At 52.1% G+C, this 18,332-nt stretch overlaps 1 protein-coding gene across 1 annotated transcript; it reads right to left on the bottom strand.

Annotated features, from left to right (window-relative positions):
- Positions 1-8,408: 8,408 nt before the first annotated feature.
- On the bottom strand, positions 8,409-13,277 carry LOC110131391 (chymotrypsinogen B). Its single transcript, XM_070450238.1, has 7 exons — positions 13,034-13,277; positions 10,907-11,010; positions 10,710-10,789; positions 10,530-10,608; positions 10,088-10,268; positions 9,065-9,198; positions 8,409-8,622 (listed from the first exon to the last, which is right to left on the bottom strand). Exons 1-7 carry the CDS (start codon positions 13,083-13,085, stop codon positions 8,461-8,463), a joined length of 792 nt encoding a protein of 263 aa, XP_070306339.1. The 5' UTR covers positions 13,086-13,277; the 3' UTR covers positions 8,409-8,460.
- Between the last annotated feature and the right edge of the window lie 5,055 nt (positions 13,278-18,332).

Genomic DNA, 18,332 nt, shown 5'->3' with positions numbered 1-18,332 from the left:
TATGCAGAGTACATCATGAGAAACGCTGGGCTGGAGGAAGCACAGGCTGGAATCAAGATTGCCAGGAGAAATATCAATAACCTCAGATATGCAGATGACACCACCCTTATGGCAGAAAGTGAAGAAGAACTAAAGAGCCTCTTGATGAAAGTGAAAAAGGAGAGTGAAAAAGTTGGCTTAAAGCTCAATATTCAGAAAACTAAGATCATGGCATCCAGTCCCATCACTTCATGGCAAATAGATGGGGAAACAGTGGAAACAGTGGTAGACTTTATTTTGGGGGGCTCCAAAATCACTGTAGATGGTGACTGCAGTCATGAAATTAAAAGACGCTTACTCCTTGGAAGGAAAGTTGTGACCAATCTAGACAGCATATTAAAAAGCAGAGACATTACTTTGACAACAAAGGTCTGTCTAGTCAAGGCTATGGTTTTTCCAGTGGTCATGTATGGATGTGAGAGTTGGACTATAAAGAAAGCTGAGCATTGAAGAATTGATGCTTTTGAACTGTGGTTTTGGAGAAGACTCTTGAGAGTCCCTTGGACTGCAAGGAGATCCAGCCAGTCCATCCTGAAAGAGATCAGTCCTGGGTGTTCATTGGAAGGACTGATGCTGAAGCTGAAACTCCAATACTTTGGCCACCTGATGCAAAGAGCTGACTCATTTGAAAAGACCCTGATGCTGGGAAAGATTGAGGGCAGGAGGAGAAGGGGACGACAGGATGAGATGGTTGGATGGCATCACCGACTCAATGGACATGGGTTTGGGTAGACTCTGGGAGTTGGTGATGGACAGGGAGGCCTGGCGTGCTGGGGTTCATGGGGTCACAAAGAGTGGGACATGATTGAGCGACTGAACTGAACTGAACTGAGTCATGTCTGACTCTGATCCCACGGACTCCTCTCTGCATGGGATTCTCCAGGCAAGAACACTGGAGTGGGTTGCCATGCCCTTCTCCAAGGGATCTTCCCGACCCAGGGATCGAACCCATGTCTCCAGCATCTCCTGCATTGGCAGGCAGGTTCTTTACCACTGTGCCAAAACTATTTAATAAAAAAAATACAAAAAATAAAACCCCGACAACAGAGGGGCCACCTTCAGGCCGGCTGCTCTCCCTGTTTACAGAGGTCACAAGGGTGCCAAATGAAACCAGACCCTCTCCTAACTCACAGGAAGTAAAAATCATTGCCTGGACACCAATCCCTGGCACAGTCTGAGTGTCTGAAAGAGGGAAGGAAACTCTCTGCTTGGTAGAGATGAGAATACGGTGAGAAAGCCACAAACTATGGTTGGATCCCACAAGAGCCGCAGTAACCCACAATCCACAGCTTTCTCCCCGGGAATTGGCACGCTCAATATACAGTCAGCTCAGCCATGACCCCAGCTAAGCTCATCAAGCATCAGTGCTCGACGTGGCTATGACTAAATGACTTTGCACAGCCAGGATGACAGTTATACTCTTGGGCCAACCATCATGCAGATCCAGTACTGGAACATACCACTCCCACCTGTGATGGCGCCGCAGGGTGGAGGAGTGGGGAAGGTTGGGGAGCCCTATCGGAAGGGCTCAGGGCTCTAGATCACCCAGCCCTGAGCAAGGGATGGACTCCCTTTCCAGGCAACTGGGCCTCTGGAAGCAGCGTCTAATGATACTCACCCCCAGATTCCTATACGTGGAACCCTGCCACCAGCTGGCCCTGTGGTTGCCTGCACATAAAACTCATCTGGTTCCAGGGACTGTGCTCCCATAATCTGTCCTGCACCTCAAGGGATAGTCCCAGGAAGCAGCATCCATAAGGTCCTCCCTGGCCTGCAAATAGAGGTGCACCCAGGATCTTCACGTGCTTTCGATGCTGATGAAATGTACTCAGGGGATGAAGGGCAGCCGCCCGGCCCATAGCTGAACGTGCCCCTGAAGACCCCAGGGGGCTCCTCACAATTGGTCCCCTAGGAGCAGCAGCAGATGCGCAGCTCCGTCCTCGGGGAAGCCCCCAGGTTACATCAGGGTAGCCTGCATCCCGCTCACGACCAATACGCCCACCAACAGTGACATGGGAGAGTCGCCCACCATGACTCTGCACAGCACCTCGCCTCTGAGTAAAAAGGACTCGTTGCTGGAAAGGACACCATCTCAGACCACATGGCCAGCACCCAGGCTGTTTGCCTTTGGAGGTGCCTTGGCCTCCTTCACCAGAGATGGCCCCCCCGGGACACACCACCCCTTCGGAGACCTCAATACTTGCTCAGATGCTGAAATATTGCTCAGTGTTACCCAAATATATGAACAAATTTCCAGGGCCCCCGAGTTCACGGACCTGTTTTCATGGCTGGATGTTTTAAGTCTGGGACAACAGCTATGGAGTGCATTTCAGACTGTATATTATTATTGGATTTGCACATTTTGGATTTAGAGGTGTATTTTATTGGTCACAACTTGCTCTACCCCTGAGTTTTAACTTAGGTAGCCTGCTACCCAGGCTGCTAATGTCTTTATCATTGACTCCAATGCCTCAGCATCACAGGGTGGATTGTAGTGTAAGTGCCAGACAGGGGTTTTGTGTGTGTGTGTGTGTGTGTGTGTGTGTGTGTGTGTGTGTGTGTGTGTGTGTGTTTGACTGAACTTATTTCATCTTTACTATGAATTCTGAATAAAAATGCAGAGTGACAGTTAAAGTGCTAGTTGCTCAGTCGTGTCCGACTCTTTGCGACCCATGGACTGTAACAGCCCACCAGGCTTGTCTGTCCATGGAATTCTCCAGGCAAAAATACAAGAGTGGGTAGCCATTCTCTTCTCCAGGGTATTTTCCTGACCCAGGGCCTGAACCCTGGTCTCCTGCATTGCAGGCAGATTTTTTACCATCTGAGCTGTGCAGAACATAATCTGAATTAATATGTAGAGAAATGAAATTTTGGCAAAACAAAACTACTGTTTAGGGAAATTAAACTGTATACTAGTATTTTCTGTATATACTTAGCAGTAAATATATTACAGGTAACATTCCAAGACATCAGTTCCATGGTTAAAAAATTGTTTTAAATATGGTTCCATGGTTCAATAAAATTTTAAAAAATACCATGCATACTGAAATAATGATAGAAGTGGAAATTTAAGTTTTCATATTAATAAGGAAGCCCAGTTTGCTAAAGCAGCATTAATATCATTCACGTAAGATTTTAACTTGTTGTATGTTTTTGTAGTAAATGTAAATGTTCTTGAAGAGCTGATTCACTGGAAAAGACCCTGATGCTGGGAAAGATTGAGGGCAAGCAGGGGATGACAGAGGATGAGACGGTTGGATGGCACCACTGACTCAATGGACATGAGTCTGAGCAAGCTGCAGGAGATAGTGAAGGACAGGAAACATGGCGTGCTGCAATTCATGGGGTTGCAGAGAGCTGGACACGACTTGGCGACTGAACAACAACAACAAATGTCCTTGATAATAAAAAACAAAAAGTGTTATTTACTTAGGACAAAAATAATAACGGAAAGAAGGAAGGACCAAAATATTTTTATATGGTTATTCAGAGACAGAATTTTCGTGAATTTAAGAGGAATGAAGATATTCAAATAGTAATAGAAAATCATTAGACTTATCTGAATGTTCAGATGCTTATGTAAGTTTTCAATCCATCTGGTTTTATAAAACCAAAACTTTGAACACAAAGCAGAAAAGTTCACATTACCTTTTTATATGTTCCTAAGTATCAAACTGAATCCATTTATTATGAATTTAAAGAACACAGACTTTAAAACTAAAATACAGAAGTACCTGATTCTTTTCAATTCCACAAATACTAGCACCCCAAAGTAGCATGTAATCAAACCTCTATGCTGCTTAGTGAATTCTCTCCAATGTCTAGAATAAACTTTGTGTTTTTAAATTTTAATGCAAGTATCTGACAAACCTTGGATCGCCGAGACATCCACTTCATAGACAACTGAGTCAAACACACTGCCAGTCACATGACTGGATAGAGAGCCAGCCCCCCACACGTGACGCTGTAGCTGCTGGCCTGAAGACCCCACTCGGGAAACTCTCGCTGGTGGTTAAGAACACTGCTTTGCCACGTGGAGAAAGGACTCCTGCCTCCTAAAGCCCACAGTCTAGCTAGAGAAGGTCCAGTAAACAGGCGACTCCAACGAGCATCATTAGCTTCGAGCTGGGGGGCTGGGCACCGCGTGCAAGCTCGGAGGAGGGAGCGCCCAACTCTGGCTGAGGCAAAGGAGGCCTGGTCAATCAGAGGAGCTGCACAGTGGGAGCTGCTGGCCACCCGTCCTGGACTTCTTTCAGTCCCACAGACTGAGCCAGGGTTTCCAGGAGCCCGTAACCATCCCCGTGACCCTGCGGACCAGGACCCGGCGGCCCCTCCCGTCTCGCTGCCGTCACCGTGGGCTCTGCACGCCCTGGCAGTTACTGTGGCAGCGTCTCCCCCAGCCGGCCTACGGGGGAGCCGGAGAACTCCTTGCCCGGGCTGGGGCCCCTCCAACAGCACATGCGCTCCTGGCCTCCCGCGGAACAGGCAGACTCCGGGCCTGCGTCACGCAGCACGGCCTCCCCAGCCAGTCCTTCTGCCAGCCTCACCGCCCTTCTCCCGCCGTCTGACACGGTCACTCTGGCGTCGGGGTCGCGTGCTGGTTTCCGGCTTCTAGGAGCCATCCAGGAAGCATGTCGGCACCACCCCCAGGGGACCCGCTGGGGTGTTCAATCCCACACCCTGGGAGAAGTCTCCCTCGCCAGTCAGCTCTCCCGGATCCGATTTCACGGCCTGACCCTGCGTGACCCTGGCTCACCTGGCTTTGGCGGCAACAGGCCTGCCGCTGCCTCGGACATGGCTTCTTTCCTCTCTTATCGGACCTGCACTGCTCGGTGGACGGACTGCAGGCGGGCGGAGGCTGCGGGAGCCTGGGGTCCTGCCGGGCCTGACCCCGGGGAGCAGACCTGCCTGGGTCGCGTGTTCAACCTTGGAGCTCAGCGGCGCTGGCTTTACCCTGGACCCCGTCCTTGGCTTTCTCACCAGGTGACCGGGCGGTGAGGCTGGGGGGCAGCTCTTTCTGTGTTTCAGGGGGGCTCTGTGGCCTTCAGCCCTGGCTTTTTAGTTGCCAGTGAATCACTCTCAGCTTCTCCTTTCCTTTTTCCCTGAAGCTGAATCATGCTTAGCAACGGCCACGCCGTCTCACCAGCCTTGGAGTTGCTCCCTTCCTCTCCGTTTCTCAAACTCTTAACACATGGACCCCACTAGTGAATCCTCCCCCAGCAGACTACCATCCCCCCCATTGCAGTGGGCGTTTTAACAACAGCTTCATCATTACCTTGTGCCACGGGCGGTGCTCCACGGCCAAGGGTGAAGGGTTCTCAAGCCAGCCAGCAGAGAGCAGCAGCTCCAACACCCTCCTGGGGTCCGCTCCCTGGGCTCCACCCTCTCCCCGGAGCAGCAGGCACAGTTCGAGCTTCCAGGGAGCAGAGGCTGAGACAGAGGTTGGCACCAGGAAATGCATCAGGGAAGGCTTCTGGGATCAAAACCTGGAAAGGGAAGGGATGGCGCTTTAAAACAGAGCTGACCAATCGGCGATGGGGACGGCCTCGGAAGGCAGCATGCCCTTGGTCAGGGTTCCCTGCAGCTGAGGGAGCTGCGAGCACTCACCACTGAGGGCTATGTGCTGGCAACACTCCCCGCAGCTGGGGTGTCCATCAGCCCTGCAGCAGGGTCTGGGCAGATCATGCCCGCGGTCATTAGCTGTGGGCACAGATGCTGCATGATGGATGACTGTGAATGGTGTGACCCTCCACAGGTCAATGACGACCACTCCCTTCTGATCTGTCCGGACATTTCAGTTAAGCAGGAAGGCCGGTCATCTGTAGACAGAAAAGGATGGCAGCATGCACTCTGTCTGACACAGATAGGAATCCTGAACGGGCTAAGTGAAGTTAAGTCAAAAAGAGAAATACCCTATGATACCACTTATATGTGGAGTCTGAAACATGACGTAGGACTTCCTTAGTGGTCCAGCAGTTAAGACTTCATGTTTCCATTGCAGGGACACGGGTTCAATCCCTGAGGGGAAGATCCCGCGCACCACTCAGCACAGGCCAAAAATAAATTAATCACATTAAATATGACATAAATGAACGTATCTACGAAACAGAAGTAGAATCAGGGGCACAGACATTAGACTGGCGGTTGCCAAGGGGCAGGGGGCGGGAGAGGGATGGGCTGGGGGTTTGGGGTTAGCAGATGCAGATTATTATACAGAATGGATAAAAAACAAAGTCCCTGTGTGTAGCACAGGGAGCTCTATTCAATATCCTTTGATAAACCATGATGGGAAAGAATATGAAAAAGTATATATGCATAACTGAATCACTTTGTACAGCAGTAACTTAACACATCATTGTAAATCAGCTATATGTCAATTAAAAATTAAAATTAAATAAATAGTAAAAAAAAAAAAAAGAATACTGTATGAGGCAGTCTTAGCAGGGCCCATAAGCAGACCCTTCCCTACAGTGGGTCTCTTTACAAACTGGGACAGACTCTCAATAATGGAACTTTTTATTTATCTATACTTCTCAGTTTAACACCTAATTGGAAACTACTTGGATATGCTAGTTTTTAAAATGCAATTTTTTATGACATTTAAATATGGAGCAAATATTCCTTTTGAAAATTTAGCATCCTAATAGAGATGTGCTGTTAAGTGCAAATTACACACAGGAATTCAAACAATTAATATGAGAAAAAGAATGTAGAATATAACATTAGTAATTTTAAAATACATTGAAATGATATTATTTGGATATATTCAGTTAAATAAAATACATAAGTAAAATTAATTCACATATTTCTTTTGATGTTTTTAGAAAGGCTATAATAACATCATCTAAAATCGTCCATTTGGCTCACATTACATTTCTAAGTCAGGTTTCCCAGGTGGCGCTAGTGGTAAAGAACCTGCCTGCCAATGCAGGAGACACAGGAGACTTGGATTCGATCCTTCGGTAGGGAAGATGCCCTGGAGGAGGACATGGCAACCCACTCCAGTATTCTTGCCTGGGAAACCCCATGGGCAGAGGACCCTCATGGGCTGCAGTCCATGGGGTTGCAAAGAGTCAGACAGGACTGACCGAGCCCGCATGCACGCACGCACGTTTCTTGAGTCAGGCAGCAGCCAGTCACAGCCCCACAGTTTTCACGTGGGCCACGAGGTGGCAATTCTATCCTGGCATTCAGGTTTTCAGACTCCAGGAGATGGGTTGGCGGGGTGGTGGGCAGAGGTGAAGGCAGGTCTGGCTACTAAGTGAAGAAGGAACTTAACTGGTCTTGTGCTTGTTACTCCATTTTAATTCGAATCACATCCCACATCCATCTGTATGTAAATGGTTCTGATGTAGACATAAAATGCTTGTACTTTGCTCTCCTGAGTTTGAGCAGTCTCCCCACCTCAAACCCTCAGTGTTCCTTAAGACACTGGGCTTTAAGGAGCGTGTTAAATAATTTACTTCACGCCCTCTCCTCTGCCCAGCCCTCCTCTCTCATGTGTCTTTTCCACCCTTTCACATGTTCATCCTCCAAATCAGGTTTAACTGTTTGGGCTTGTCCTCTGTTTCGTTACTAATTAAATTGTGTGTGTCACCTTAATTTCAACATACTATGACCCACTATCAGAACAATTAAAATTTCACTGGGAGGAGAAAGATATTAGGAAGGATACTGACAGGGAAATGCGGCAGGGAGACCAATGGCATTCCCTCCCAGATGCCCCGTTAGCCTGGACTACTGGCTGCCTCCTCCGAGACCAGATCAGCAGGAACTCTATAGGGAAACATCGAAATATGAGACCTGGGAGAGGACAATGTGAACCGGGGCGGCGGCTGTGTGTGTGTGACCGATGTGTGCTGGTACCGATGGTGGAGGCTGTAGGCCTTGCTCCAGGAGGATAAAATGGGAAACAAACTGTCGTAATTCTGTCTGCTTCTCCCTTAAACCCAGTGCTTTGGGGCCATGGATTCTGCCCCAGGCCCCTCTGTGACAGAAGGACAGGTGTCATCAGTATACATGGGTCGTGCAGAAACGTGCAGGTCAGGAACCAAGGACGCTAGAAAACCATCTCCCCAGCTTCCCAATGCCCACTCCTGTGGATGGGACAAGATTCCCGCCTTCCAGAATGCTCCATGGGTCAAGGTGGCTCCAGCAATTAGGACCTGGATCCCACCCCAGGATGGAGTCCTGAGCAGGGAGACCGGGATTCAAAGCCTCAGCTTCCTGAGAAGTGTGTATGTGTGTGGGTGCTGAGGTACTGGCAGCCTGGAAAGGGAGCAGTAACAGCCCCTTGGTGGTTGAGGGGGACCTGGCAGCGCCACGCTGCCCCGACCACACAGGGAGCCATGTGCAGACCACGCTTATGTACAGTGGATTTTATTAAGGACTTTGGGGGTGGGGATGCCAGGGGGTCCGGGCTCAGTTGGCAGCCAGGGTCTCCTGCACCCAGGGCATAAGTGCAGTGACGCGGGCGTACACGGCGGGTGTGGATGTGGAGCACGTGCTGCTGCCCCAGGACACGATGCCCGCCAGGGTCCAGGCTCCGTCCTTCTGGCAGACCAGGGGGCCGCCAGAGTCGCCCTGCAGGAGGAGACAGGACTGTTCAAGCCAGAAAGAAGGGGCCAGGTCCCGGTGTGCCTGGAGCTGGCCGAGCCCAGGGGGTGCAGATCAAGGGCACTCGGACCTGCTCAAAGGGCAGCCCCTGCTCTGCCCCCGACTGCTGGGGGGCCTGGGGCAGGGGCTGGTCCTCTCAGCCTCCCGTCACCTGTAAAACAGCCTGCAATGTCCGCTTTGTGAGCATGGTGTGAGATTAAACACCCCTGGAAGCCTCACACCACTCCTGGTCAGGGCCAGCCCGCGCCAGGACACCTCCTGGTGCTGCTCCATGCCTTCGCTGGGGCACCGGGCAGGGCCTGAGGTTAAGTAAGGCATGGCAGAGAGGAGTGGGCCTCATGGCCTGACTAGAGTGGTGGTGGGGAAGGGGCAAGCAGCCAGTGAGGGTGGGCAGGGTAGCAGGCCATACCATGCAGGAGGAGACGCCGCTGGCCCCCGCGCAGATCATCACGTCAGTGACCCTGCTGCCCCAGTACTTCTTGCAGTCCGTGTTGGACACAATGGGCAGGGTGGCCTGCTGCAGCTTGTCAGGGGTCTTGAGGGCTGAGAGGACAGAGGGCGTGGGGTCAGGGCCCAGGGAGAGGACACCAGCGCGCGCCGGAACCCTGCCCTCCCGCTGCATGGGCCTCCTGTCACGACGGTCGTGGGTGCTGAGCGCCACCTTCCCAGAGTCTGGGAGGCGGCTCCTCTCGGTTCCACGCCAGGCAGTGCGTCTGCGCTCCCAGCACAGCTGGTCAAACAAGTCCTGCCTCCGAGCCCCTGCGCCCGGCCCGCGGGGCCCTGCGTGAGGGTGGAGGCGCCGTCCCTCCTCCCCAGTCCTCCTCTGTCTGGGGGTGCTGGGGGGACCCAGAGGGAGCACCTCCCTCTTCTGCCCTTTCCTGGCCGCTTGTGTGCTCAGTCGCTCAGCCGTGTCTGACTCTTTGTGACCCCAGGAACTGAAGCCCCCCAGGCTCCCCCGTCTGTGGAATTTTCTGGCAACAACACTGGAGTGGGTTGCCATTTCCTCCTCCATTCCTAGGTGCTTGCGTCCTGTTAAAGGACAGGCAGGCTTTGGTCGGCACTCAGGCCTAAATCTGACCTGGACACTGGACTCCGGGTTCAGACCTCAGGGGTGCTTGACACAGCCACCCTCCTCAGTCTGGAAGGGAGTCTGGGCAGTCTGTCTCCATGCAGGTTAGAGGGGCGACACTTGCTGGAACTCAGGTGTTTCTTCAGAAGCTGACTGTTCATGTATGTGTTATTAAACCTTATTTTTATTCATGTTTGATTGGCTTTTAAGTGAGTGTTTTTAAATAAAGAAATGTGGAGGTTGATGACTGTATACGAATTGATGACCAAAACATCTTTAAATAACCATGCGTGTGCCACCTGGCAACTCCTGGGCTCAGGGAGCCCCACCCCAGGCCCCCAGCTGGTGGGCGGAAAGGCTCACCGTTGTACTTGGTCTTGCCCCAGCCCGTGGTGGCGCACAGCATCCCGGCGGGGAAGTCCTCTTCCGCGCTGGGCAGGCACACAGCCGACACGGTCTCTGAGAACTGCGCAGGCGTGGCCAGCTTCAGCAGGGTGATGTCGTTGCGGACGGTGAGAATGCTGAACTTGGGGTTCTTGAAAACCTGCAGGCGAGGCCCAGAAGCACAGCTGAGGCCCTGGGGTAAATCAGGGATCCGCGGGTTTCGAGGAGACCATTTCCTCTCCCGATGATCTTTTCAGGGCAAACAGACCCACAGGAGCCCAGGGTGAGAATCCTGAGACTGGCTCGAGCCACCTGGCTCCTGTCTCTCAAGGGGCTGAAGGTCTTCCCCTCGCCCCCTCCCCAGCCCCAGCCTGCAGCCCCCAGGCTGACCCCCGGCCCGCCCAGCGAGGCCTGTGCGTACCTTGCCAATCTTCAGGACCTGCGTGTTCTCCGTCTCTGAGCCCTGATCAAACTCCCCGGCCACGACCACATCGGAGGTTCTAGGGGAATCAGGCGGTGGTTAAGGACTGAGCATGCACCCTGCTCCCCTCGCCCACCCCAGGCCGAAGACGGAAGCAGAACCCCGAGCTCTGGCCCTCACGTGACCCCGCAGTGGGCGGCGGTGACCACCCAGTCCTCGCTGATGAGGGAGCCCCCGCAGAAGTGGAAGCCGGTGCTGTCCTGCAGGAAGATGCGGAGGGTCAGCGTACCCTGGACCCTGCAGCACTGACCTGGGCAGTGGCCTCCTGCCCAGCTGAGCCCCCAGTGCCTACCCCTCACGCACTGAACCCCCCTCACCTGCAGGGACACCTGCCAGGGCCAGGAGCCGGGCACGGCGTCCTCGCCGTTGACGATCCGGGCGAGGCCGCTCAGCACAGGCTGGATGGCCGGGACCCCACAGCCTGGGGAGAGTGAAGAAGTGCTGAGACCCAGAGCCGGTCTGCAGAAATCCCCGCTTCTACTTCAGATGCCTAGGCCAACTCAGAACCCACCGCCACGCTCCCCACTTCTCCTGGCACCCTGTGGGCTCAAAGATGCCCACACAGCCTACCGACCCCAGGAGCCCACCCTGGATGCAGACGGAGGGCCACCCTGCCTGAAGGAGCAGGAGACAGGCTGAGACACGGGACTGACCCGTGTGGACGCTGAGGCCCACCCCTCCTTGCTGGGAGGCCTCCCACTGGTCCCCAGATCCCTGATACCCATTTTCCTCAGGACTCTGGGGAGCAAGCAACATCACCTCACAAGTCAAAGCTCACCTGTTAGATTGGTGGGGTCCGGGGGGGTCGTGAAGTTAAAATCTGATAACCCCAGCCCCTGGGGAACCCAGAATGCTGACAGCTGATGGGAGAATGTTTTACACTGAAATCTCTATTCCCAGAGATTTCAGGAACTCTCCATTGTATAAAATTTTAATTATTTAATAAAACAAGACTTTGATTTCATGCTGTAAAAGGACACATTGAGGAAAACAGGAAACAGAGGACCTGAACTGTCACAAAACAAAGAGAAAAGTCAGGTGTACTTGATGTGTCCATGACACATGTGCTGTCTCAGGAACAGGTGAGGTCTTGGCGCCTGTATACAGGTTTTACAACTCAGTGACGGGGAGGAATGTGGGGCAGGTACAGCCCTGATGACCAGCCAGGCCACCTGGAGGTCATATGAGCCTTGCTACAGGTCCAGTCCAGTGTCTCCTGCCCGTGTGGACAGACAGCCACTCACGGAAGGAGTGGACAGACCAGCCCCTCATCCCCAAAATACATGTCATCAACACAACCCTTTTTTTTTTGAGCAGCAAGAAGATTCAATATCAACTGTGATGTATTCACCCAGCTGAGTGCTCCGCAGCAATTAAAGTAAATGAGCTGGGTCTCTGTATTAATGAGAATAAATCTAAAAGTACGCAGGTAGGGAAAGGCAGGTTGTAAACCTGATGTAGCAGATGATACAGCTCATGTTAAGTTTTTACAAATATTATACTGCGCTGGTGGATTTAAAAATGTGTGGTAAATTTGAAAAGCCCACACAGAAATAACGCACAGTGAGTTTAAAATAGGGGTCACCTTCCGAGAAGGAGAAGAGGGGACTTTAGCTCAAATGGTTCTATGTTTTATTTTTTGATTGTATTTTATTTTTTTGGTTCTATGTTTTAAAAAGAAATACCTGAATGAAGCAAATCTGGAAAAAGATAACATTTACTAAACTCCAATGAAAGGTACAAATGAGGTATTATTTTCCGTATTTCTGTATTTCCCACTATTTTCTTTTTAATAGAAAAAAAAAAACAAACAACACTTGGAAAGTGCCTAGAGGGGTATAGCCCCGGGTGGAGGCCGTGGGAGGCTCTTGTGACCACACCCTCACTCTGCCACAGAGCCCCAGCCTGAGCCACGTCGGGGCCCCAGACCTCTTGCAGCCGGACTGGCCTTTCCTGCCCCAGGCGCAGAGTGTGAGGGCTGAGGAAGCTCCCAAAGGCGCCCGCTCCTCCCTGAAGCCTCGCCTGCCCGTCGGGGTGTGAGGCCCAAGCGGCAGGGCAGGCCTCTGATCTCCCTCCCAGCCAGGCCCAGCTCGCTCCAGACAGAGCCCCTCAGCCCTCTAACGGGGCCTGGCTCGGGGCCGTCAGGCACTCAGGGGCTCTGGGACTTCCTCAGCCGCCTCCCAGACCTGGCCAGCCATGGCCCTGTGTGCTAAGTCTCTTCAGTTGTGTCCAACTCTTTGTGACCCCATGGACTGCAGCCCACCAGGCTCCTCTGTCTGTGGGATTCTCCAGGCAAGAGTGCCGGAGCGGATGGCCATGCCCTCCTCCAGGGCATCTTCCTGACCCAGGGATCAAACCGGCATCTCTTATGTTTCCTGCATCGGGAGGCAGTTTTTCCACCACCAGCGCCACCTGGGAAGCCCCGAATGCATCCTGGCACTCACCGAAGGCGGCCCCTACAAGGGCAAAACAGGAGAGGAGCCAGAGGGGGGCCATGTTGCTGCCGTCGGGGAGATACGGGGCGCCTGCCCCACGCTCCTTTTATATCCTCCGGGACCCCACAGGCTCCACCCAGCCCGAGAGCCATCTCCCTCCTGTTATCTAGGAACCTTGGGCGATAAAGGGGACCAAGCCCCCCCGGAAGCCTGAACTGGCTCTCAGCCTCAGACATCCCAGCGCCTGGGAAAAGGGCAGCTGCCCTGGCACAACGTGGCCCAGGAGTCTGCCAGGGCGTTGAGGGCAAGACCAGTGCCCAGGCTGGGAGCTCAGGTCCCGCAGGGCCTGGCTCAGGGCAGCCAGGACACAGGGCGGTGGGTTCTGCTCCCATTGCGCCGGGAGGATTCCCAGCTCCTAAGTACAGGCGGCCCCAGCACTGGGCGCAGAGAATCCCAGCTGGTCATCACTGGGGGGCCTTGGGTTCTCAGAAAAGAGTGCTTTCGATGCAAGACTCATCTAGAAGCACAGTATCACACAAAGATGCTGGGCCATCCAGAGGTCACCTCGAAACCAGCCCAGCCAAGCAGCTTCGAGCCTGTGTGAGGGCACGTGAAGGAATCACCCCCATGGGTGGCCACAGGCAGGTTGCCCAGGTTGGCAGACATGCTGTCCCGTATCTGCTGCTAACCTCAAACACACATTCTCTCCACCTGTGATAACTCACAACTTAAGAAACTTGTGATTGCATAAAGCTTGAGCTTCAGAAACAATGGGGCTTTAATTTAGCACCATCACATGATACAGTGAGGAAACAGCAAGGAAAGGATTTTAATTGTCACAGAACAATGGGAAGAGGATAAATGGAGGTAATACACCGGCGGCATGTTTGCTGTCAGTCAAAGACTTTCCAGCACCATGGACACAAGGTCCTTCTCTCCCCTGGGCCAGGGCCTGGTGTGGACCCCGGGGACAACCCACAGGAACAGAGCACAGGGCACTCCTGCCCTCGTGGGGCCAAGACCCCAGTGAGAGACATAGACATGAAACAAACAAGAAAAGAACATGGGGAGCCCGAGAAACTAAGAGAGGGTCTGGGCATCTGCTGCTCCGGACCTGGGCCAGCCCGGGCCTCACGGATAAGCCAGTCTGAGAAGGAAGATCAGCCAGCTGGGCAAACTGCATTTATTTCCAGAGCGTCCAGGGCTCTGTGGTCCCAGGGTCACGGGCATCTGGAGAGAAGCTGGTCGGGGCAAGCAGGACAGTGTTACAGGTCTGGATTTGGACTTCATCAGCTTTGAAGTTCTGTCACCAAGTTGTGAATTTAGTTTTGTTTTAGAATTCTCTGCAGGGGGATGTTCAAAATACTTAAACACTGTTGAGCAGACACTCTGACCAGTGAGAATGGTGACACGGCCCGGACAGGCCCACAGAGGCCCTGAACCCTGTCTCTGGGGGGAGGCGGAGGCAGCCAGATTGCAGAGGGCAAACAGAGTGGGGGCCAGCAGCTGTTTGATAACTGGGTCTGAAGCTTTTGGATTTTTTAAGAATTATTATTATTTTTGGCTGTGCTTGATGTTCGTTGTAGCACGTGGGCTCTTTACTGCAGGGCGCATGCTTCTCTAGTTGCCCCCACGGCATGTAGGATTTTAGTTCCCCAAACAGGGATTGAACCTGTGTCCTCTGCATTCACAGGCAGATTCTTAACCACCGGACCACCAGGGAAGACCCACTTTTGCTATTTTAACAGGCTGGGATCAGTCCAGGAAAGTCAGCCCTGGCTTTGAGCATAAGGAATAATCCATACTGAATTCCAGGCCAAGGTAATTTATGGAAATATTAACATTTCCTGTTTTGTTTTTCCTTCACTCATTCCAAGCAGGTAGCAAAGCCATTTGAGATTTCCTTGCCTCTGGGATTTTTCCAGAGTGGAAAGCAGAAGCAGCCTGAGGTCACTGGCTCCTGAGGCCTGTTGGGAAAGTAAACTCTTGGCTCAATAGAGTTCAAGAGTGATAAGGCCTTGGCAGGGGTGGGGCGGTGGGGGTGTGTTCACCACAGGGCAGGGGGCGCTTCCCTAGACCATAGAGATTTTCCAGACCATGAGGTGAGCACCCCTAGGATGAGGGTGACTGTCCTGTCACAAGGAATGACAGCCTTTGCCACTTGCCTAAAGCCATCTCCCCCTTCTTGTCCTCGAGGAGGGTTCCCCTGGAAGGTCACCCCAGCCCAGCTCTCGGGGGCGGGGGAGGACTCTGATGAACAGAAGCCAGCAGAGGCAGAGGTGAGGTGAACCCCAGCCCTTCCCTTCCTGCTCCTTGGCTCACTCCCGTGCAGAGGTGGTGCTTGGCGCCTCGGCTGCCATCCTCAGATCCAGAGAGGAAAGACCCTGACCCAGAACCACACCATTGCCCAGTGCTGAGCGAAAGCCTACACCTGCACACCTCCAGATCTCTGCCGTGTGAGAAATGCAAATCTCTGCCGTTGAGCTACTGTCAGCCAAGTGTTTTATCCTGAAAAGCATCTTCAGTGACGCAGAGTAACTGTGGGAATGCTCCTGGATGTCCTCTGTTTTCCCTGCAGACCTACTCTCCACCCTTTCCATCCTGCTGGCCTCCAGCAAGACTGTCCTTCAGGGATGAGACTGCATGACAGCGTCCCTGGTTCTCTGGCTTCCTGGTGGGGTCAAAGCCAGAGACGGGAGGAGAGAGGAGTCGAGTATTTATTCTCTGGGTGCCGCCCCCACCCCCCGAGAGGCTGCTGTGGGTTGACACAAACTACTATGTATAAAATAAGCTACAGGGGGCAATTCCCTGGCAGTCCAGTGGTTAAGACTCTGTGCTCCCATTGCAGGGAGTATGGGTTCAATCCCTGGTCAACTCCTGGACAAACCAAGGTCAAGGAACTAAGATCCTGCATGCCTCAGGGAGGGAAAAAAAAAAGCCACAAGGACACATTGTACAACATGAGGAATACAGCCAATATTTAACAATAACTACAAATATAGCTAATATTTAACAACAACTATACAACAACTATAAATATAAATAACATTAAAAATTTATGAATCCCTATATTGTACACCTATAACTTATATAATACTGTACATCAACAGTACTTCAATTAAAAAAAAACAAAGAGCTCTGAAAATGGATGGTGGCGATGGCTGCACAACAGTATGACTGTACTTTGTACCTTCTGAATTGTACACTTAAAAATGATTAAGATGGTAAATTTCATGTTATGCATATATTTTAGTACAATTTTGAAAAGTGAAAAAAAAAGTGATACCCCTTCACAGCTGTAATTTTTAAAATGGAAAATAAGTTTTGGTGAGGCTGTGTGGAAATTGGAATCTTTGTACATTACTGGTGGGAATGGTGCAGCTCCTGTGGAAAATAGTCTGGCAGAGTCCCAAAAGATTAAACAGAGAGCCACCATGTGACTCAGCAATTCCACTCCTAGGTACACAATCCTTAATCTTTGGCCCTGCATCCAGTTTAGGACTAACTGCAGAAAGCTAAGTGTGTACTCCTAATCAGTCTCAAAGGATGCCCAGATTCTAGTTGGCCCTCCTCCAGCTTTCGTGTGCCCACACCTCCTACGGGTGCATCTGAAGCTCTCCACTATAAAGCATTTCCTCTCCTCTGCTTGCCTTTGAGTCTGCCAAACGCAAGTGATGCTGCCTCACTACCTGGGTATAGCAAGCTCTCAATGAACAATCTTTTTGATCCTCATTTGGGTGGTCTTTACTGATTTCCACAAAGGCCAAGCTCCTATTGGCGGCCTCCTCCTTCCTTGTCACCCTCCCCGGGGGCCAGGTAATCATTCTTGCATTTCCAGCCCCACTGACCTTAGCCCTGAGCACCTCCATCTCCTTATGGTTTCCCTAAGCCCTCGCTACACCTTTAGAAAGTCTCTTTGTTAGACTCTCCAGTGAGACTCCTGGCAGAATAAAATCAAAGTTCAAATTTCAATCTGTAATAGCAAAATAAAGAAACCTACACTTCTTTCCTGCCTGTGTTTAGGGCTGAGAATCACTTCATTGCCAGAAGCAAAAAGCGAGTGGGATGATAGATGGGTAACAGCCCCAAAGTCCCAGCAAGAGAATGGGTACATGCAGTGTGGTGTATGAGACTTCCCTGGCGGTCCAGTGGTTAAGATTCTGCCTTGCTAAAGCAGGGGTTGTGAATTTCATCCCTGGTTGAGGAACTAAGATCCTACACGTCAAGCAGCATGGCCAACAGATTAAAAAGAAAAAAGTTTTTTTAAGTGTGGTGTATTACACAATATTGTAAAGCAACCATACCTCAAAAAGATTTTTTTTTAAGTGTTTTATACTTATGAAGTGCAACACCACTCAGCAATACAAAGGAACACACTGCTGATACACTCAGGAAGACATTTGGTAGAATGGGAAGAATCCAGACACAAAGACAGCATACTGTATGGTTTCATGCATATAAATTCTAGAACAGGTAAAACTAATCTATGGTGAAAGACATCGGGACAGTGGTTGCTGGTTGGCTCAGAGAAGGGGAAGATGGAAGTCGGCACGAGGAAACTCTGGGGAGTAATGATATTATTTTACATCTTGGCTGTGGGGTTTGTTACACTATCATCTACATATGTCAGCACTTATCTGTTCACTTTGGATCTGTGCGTTTCACCACGTGCAAACTGTATTCATTATATCTTACCTTTGATGGTAAAGAGGGTTGGGATTTGACCCCCTCAAGAGGAGGAGCTCCCAACCTGAGGAGACTGCCTTCTGAGGTCCCGCCTGGAGGAAGAGGGCACAGTCCCAGAGGCGCGGCCCGAGCCCTGACACGACCCCGCGCGGGGCCAGACCCCAGGAGGCGGCTGGGCCCCCGCCCGCTGACCCGGGCTCCCGGGCGGGCCCCGTCTCCTCTCCTGAGGGACGGTCTCTGAGGCACACCTGTCCGCGGGCTGACTCCCGCACGGCCCCCTGAACATTCTAGACGCCACAGACCGGCGACGAGCGAACAGGTGCAGAGTGAAGGCCTTCTGACAGGAAGGCCACCCGCGGCCGGGGCCGTCCCTCCCCCCCCGGCGTTTGTCTGGGCTCTGGGAGTCTACGCAGGGTTCCAGACACAGGGACGGGCCAGACAAGCATTCGCGGCAAAGGGAACACAGGAAAAGGCTCTTCACTGTACACTGGGTTGGTCAGACAACCTTGGGGTCCAGAGGCCCCGGCCTCCGACCTGTAAGGAGGGGCCCACCGGGAGGGCGGCGGGGGTTCCACCCGGAGGGAAAACGCCCAGAGACCAGAAGTCGGAGTTGTGGGGATAG

Source organism: Odocoileus virginianus, chromosome 20, assembly GCF_023699985.2.
Source record: "Odocoileus virginianus isolate 20LAN1187 ecotype Illinois chromosome 20, Ovbor_1.2, whole genome shotgun sequence".
NCBI lineage: Eukaryota > Metazoa > Chordata > Mammalia > Artiodactyla > Cervidae > Odocoileus > Odocoileus virginianus.
This window is presented reverse-complemented; position numbering and strand designations above follow the sequence as displayed.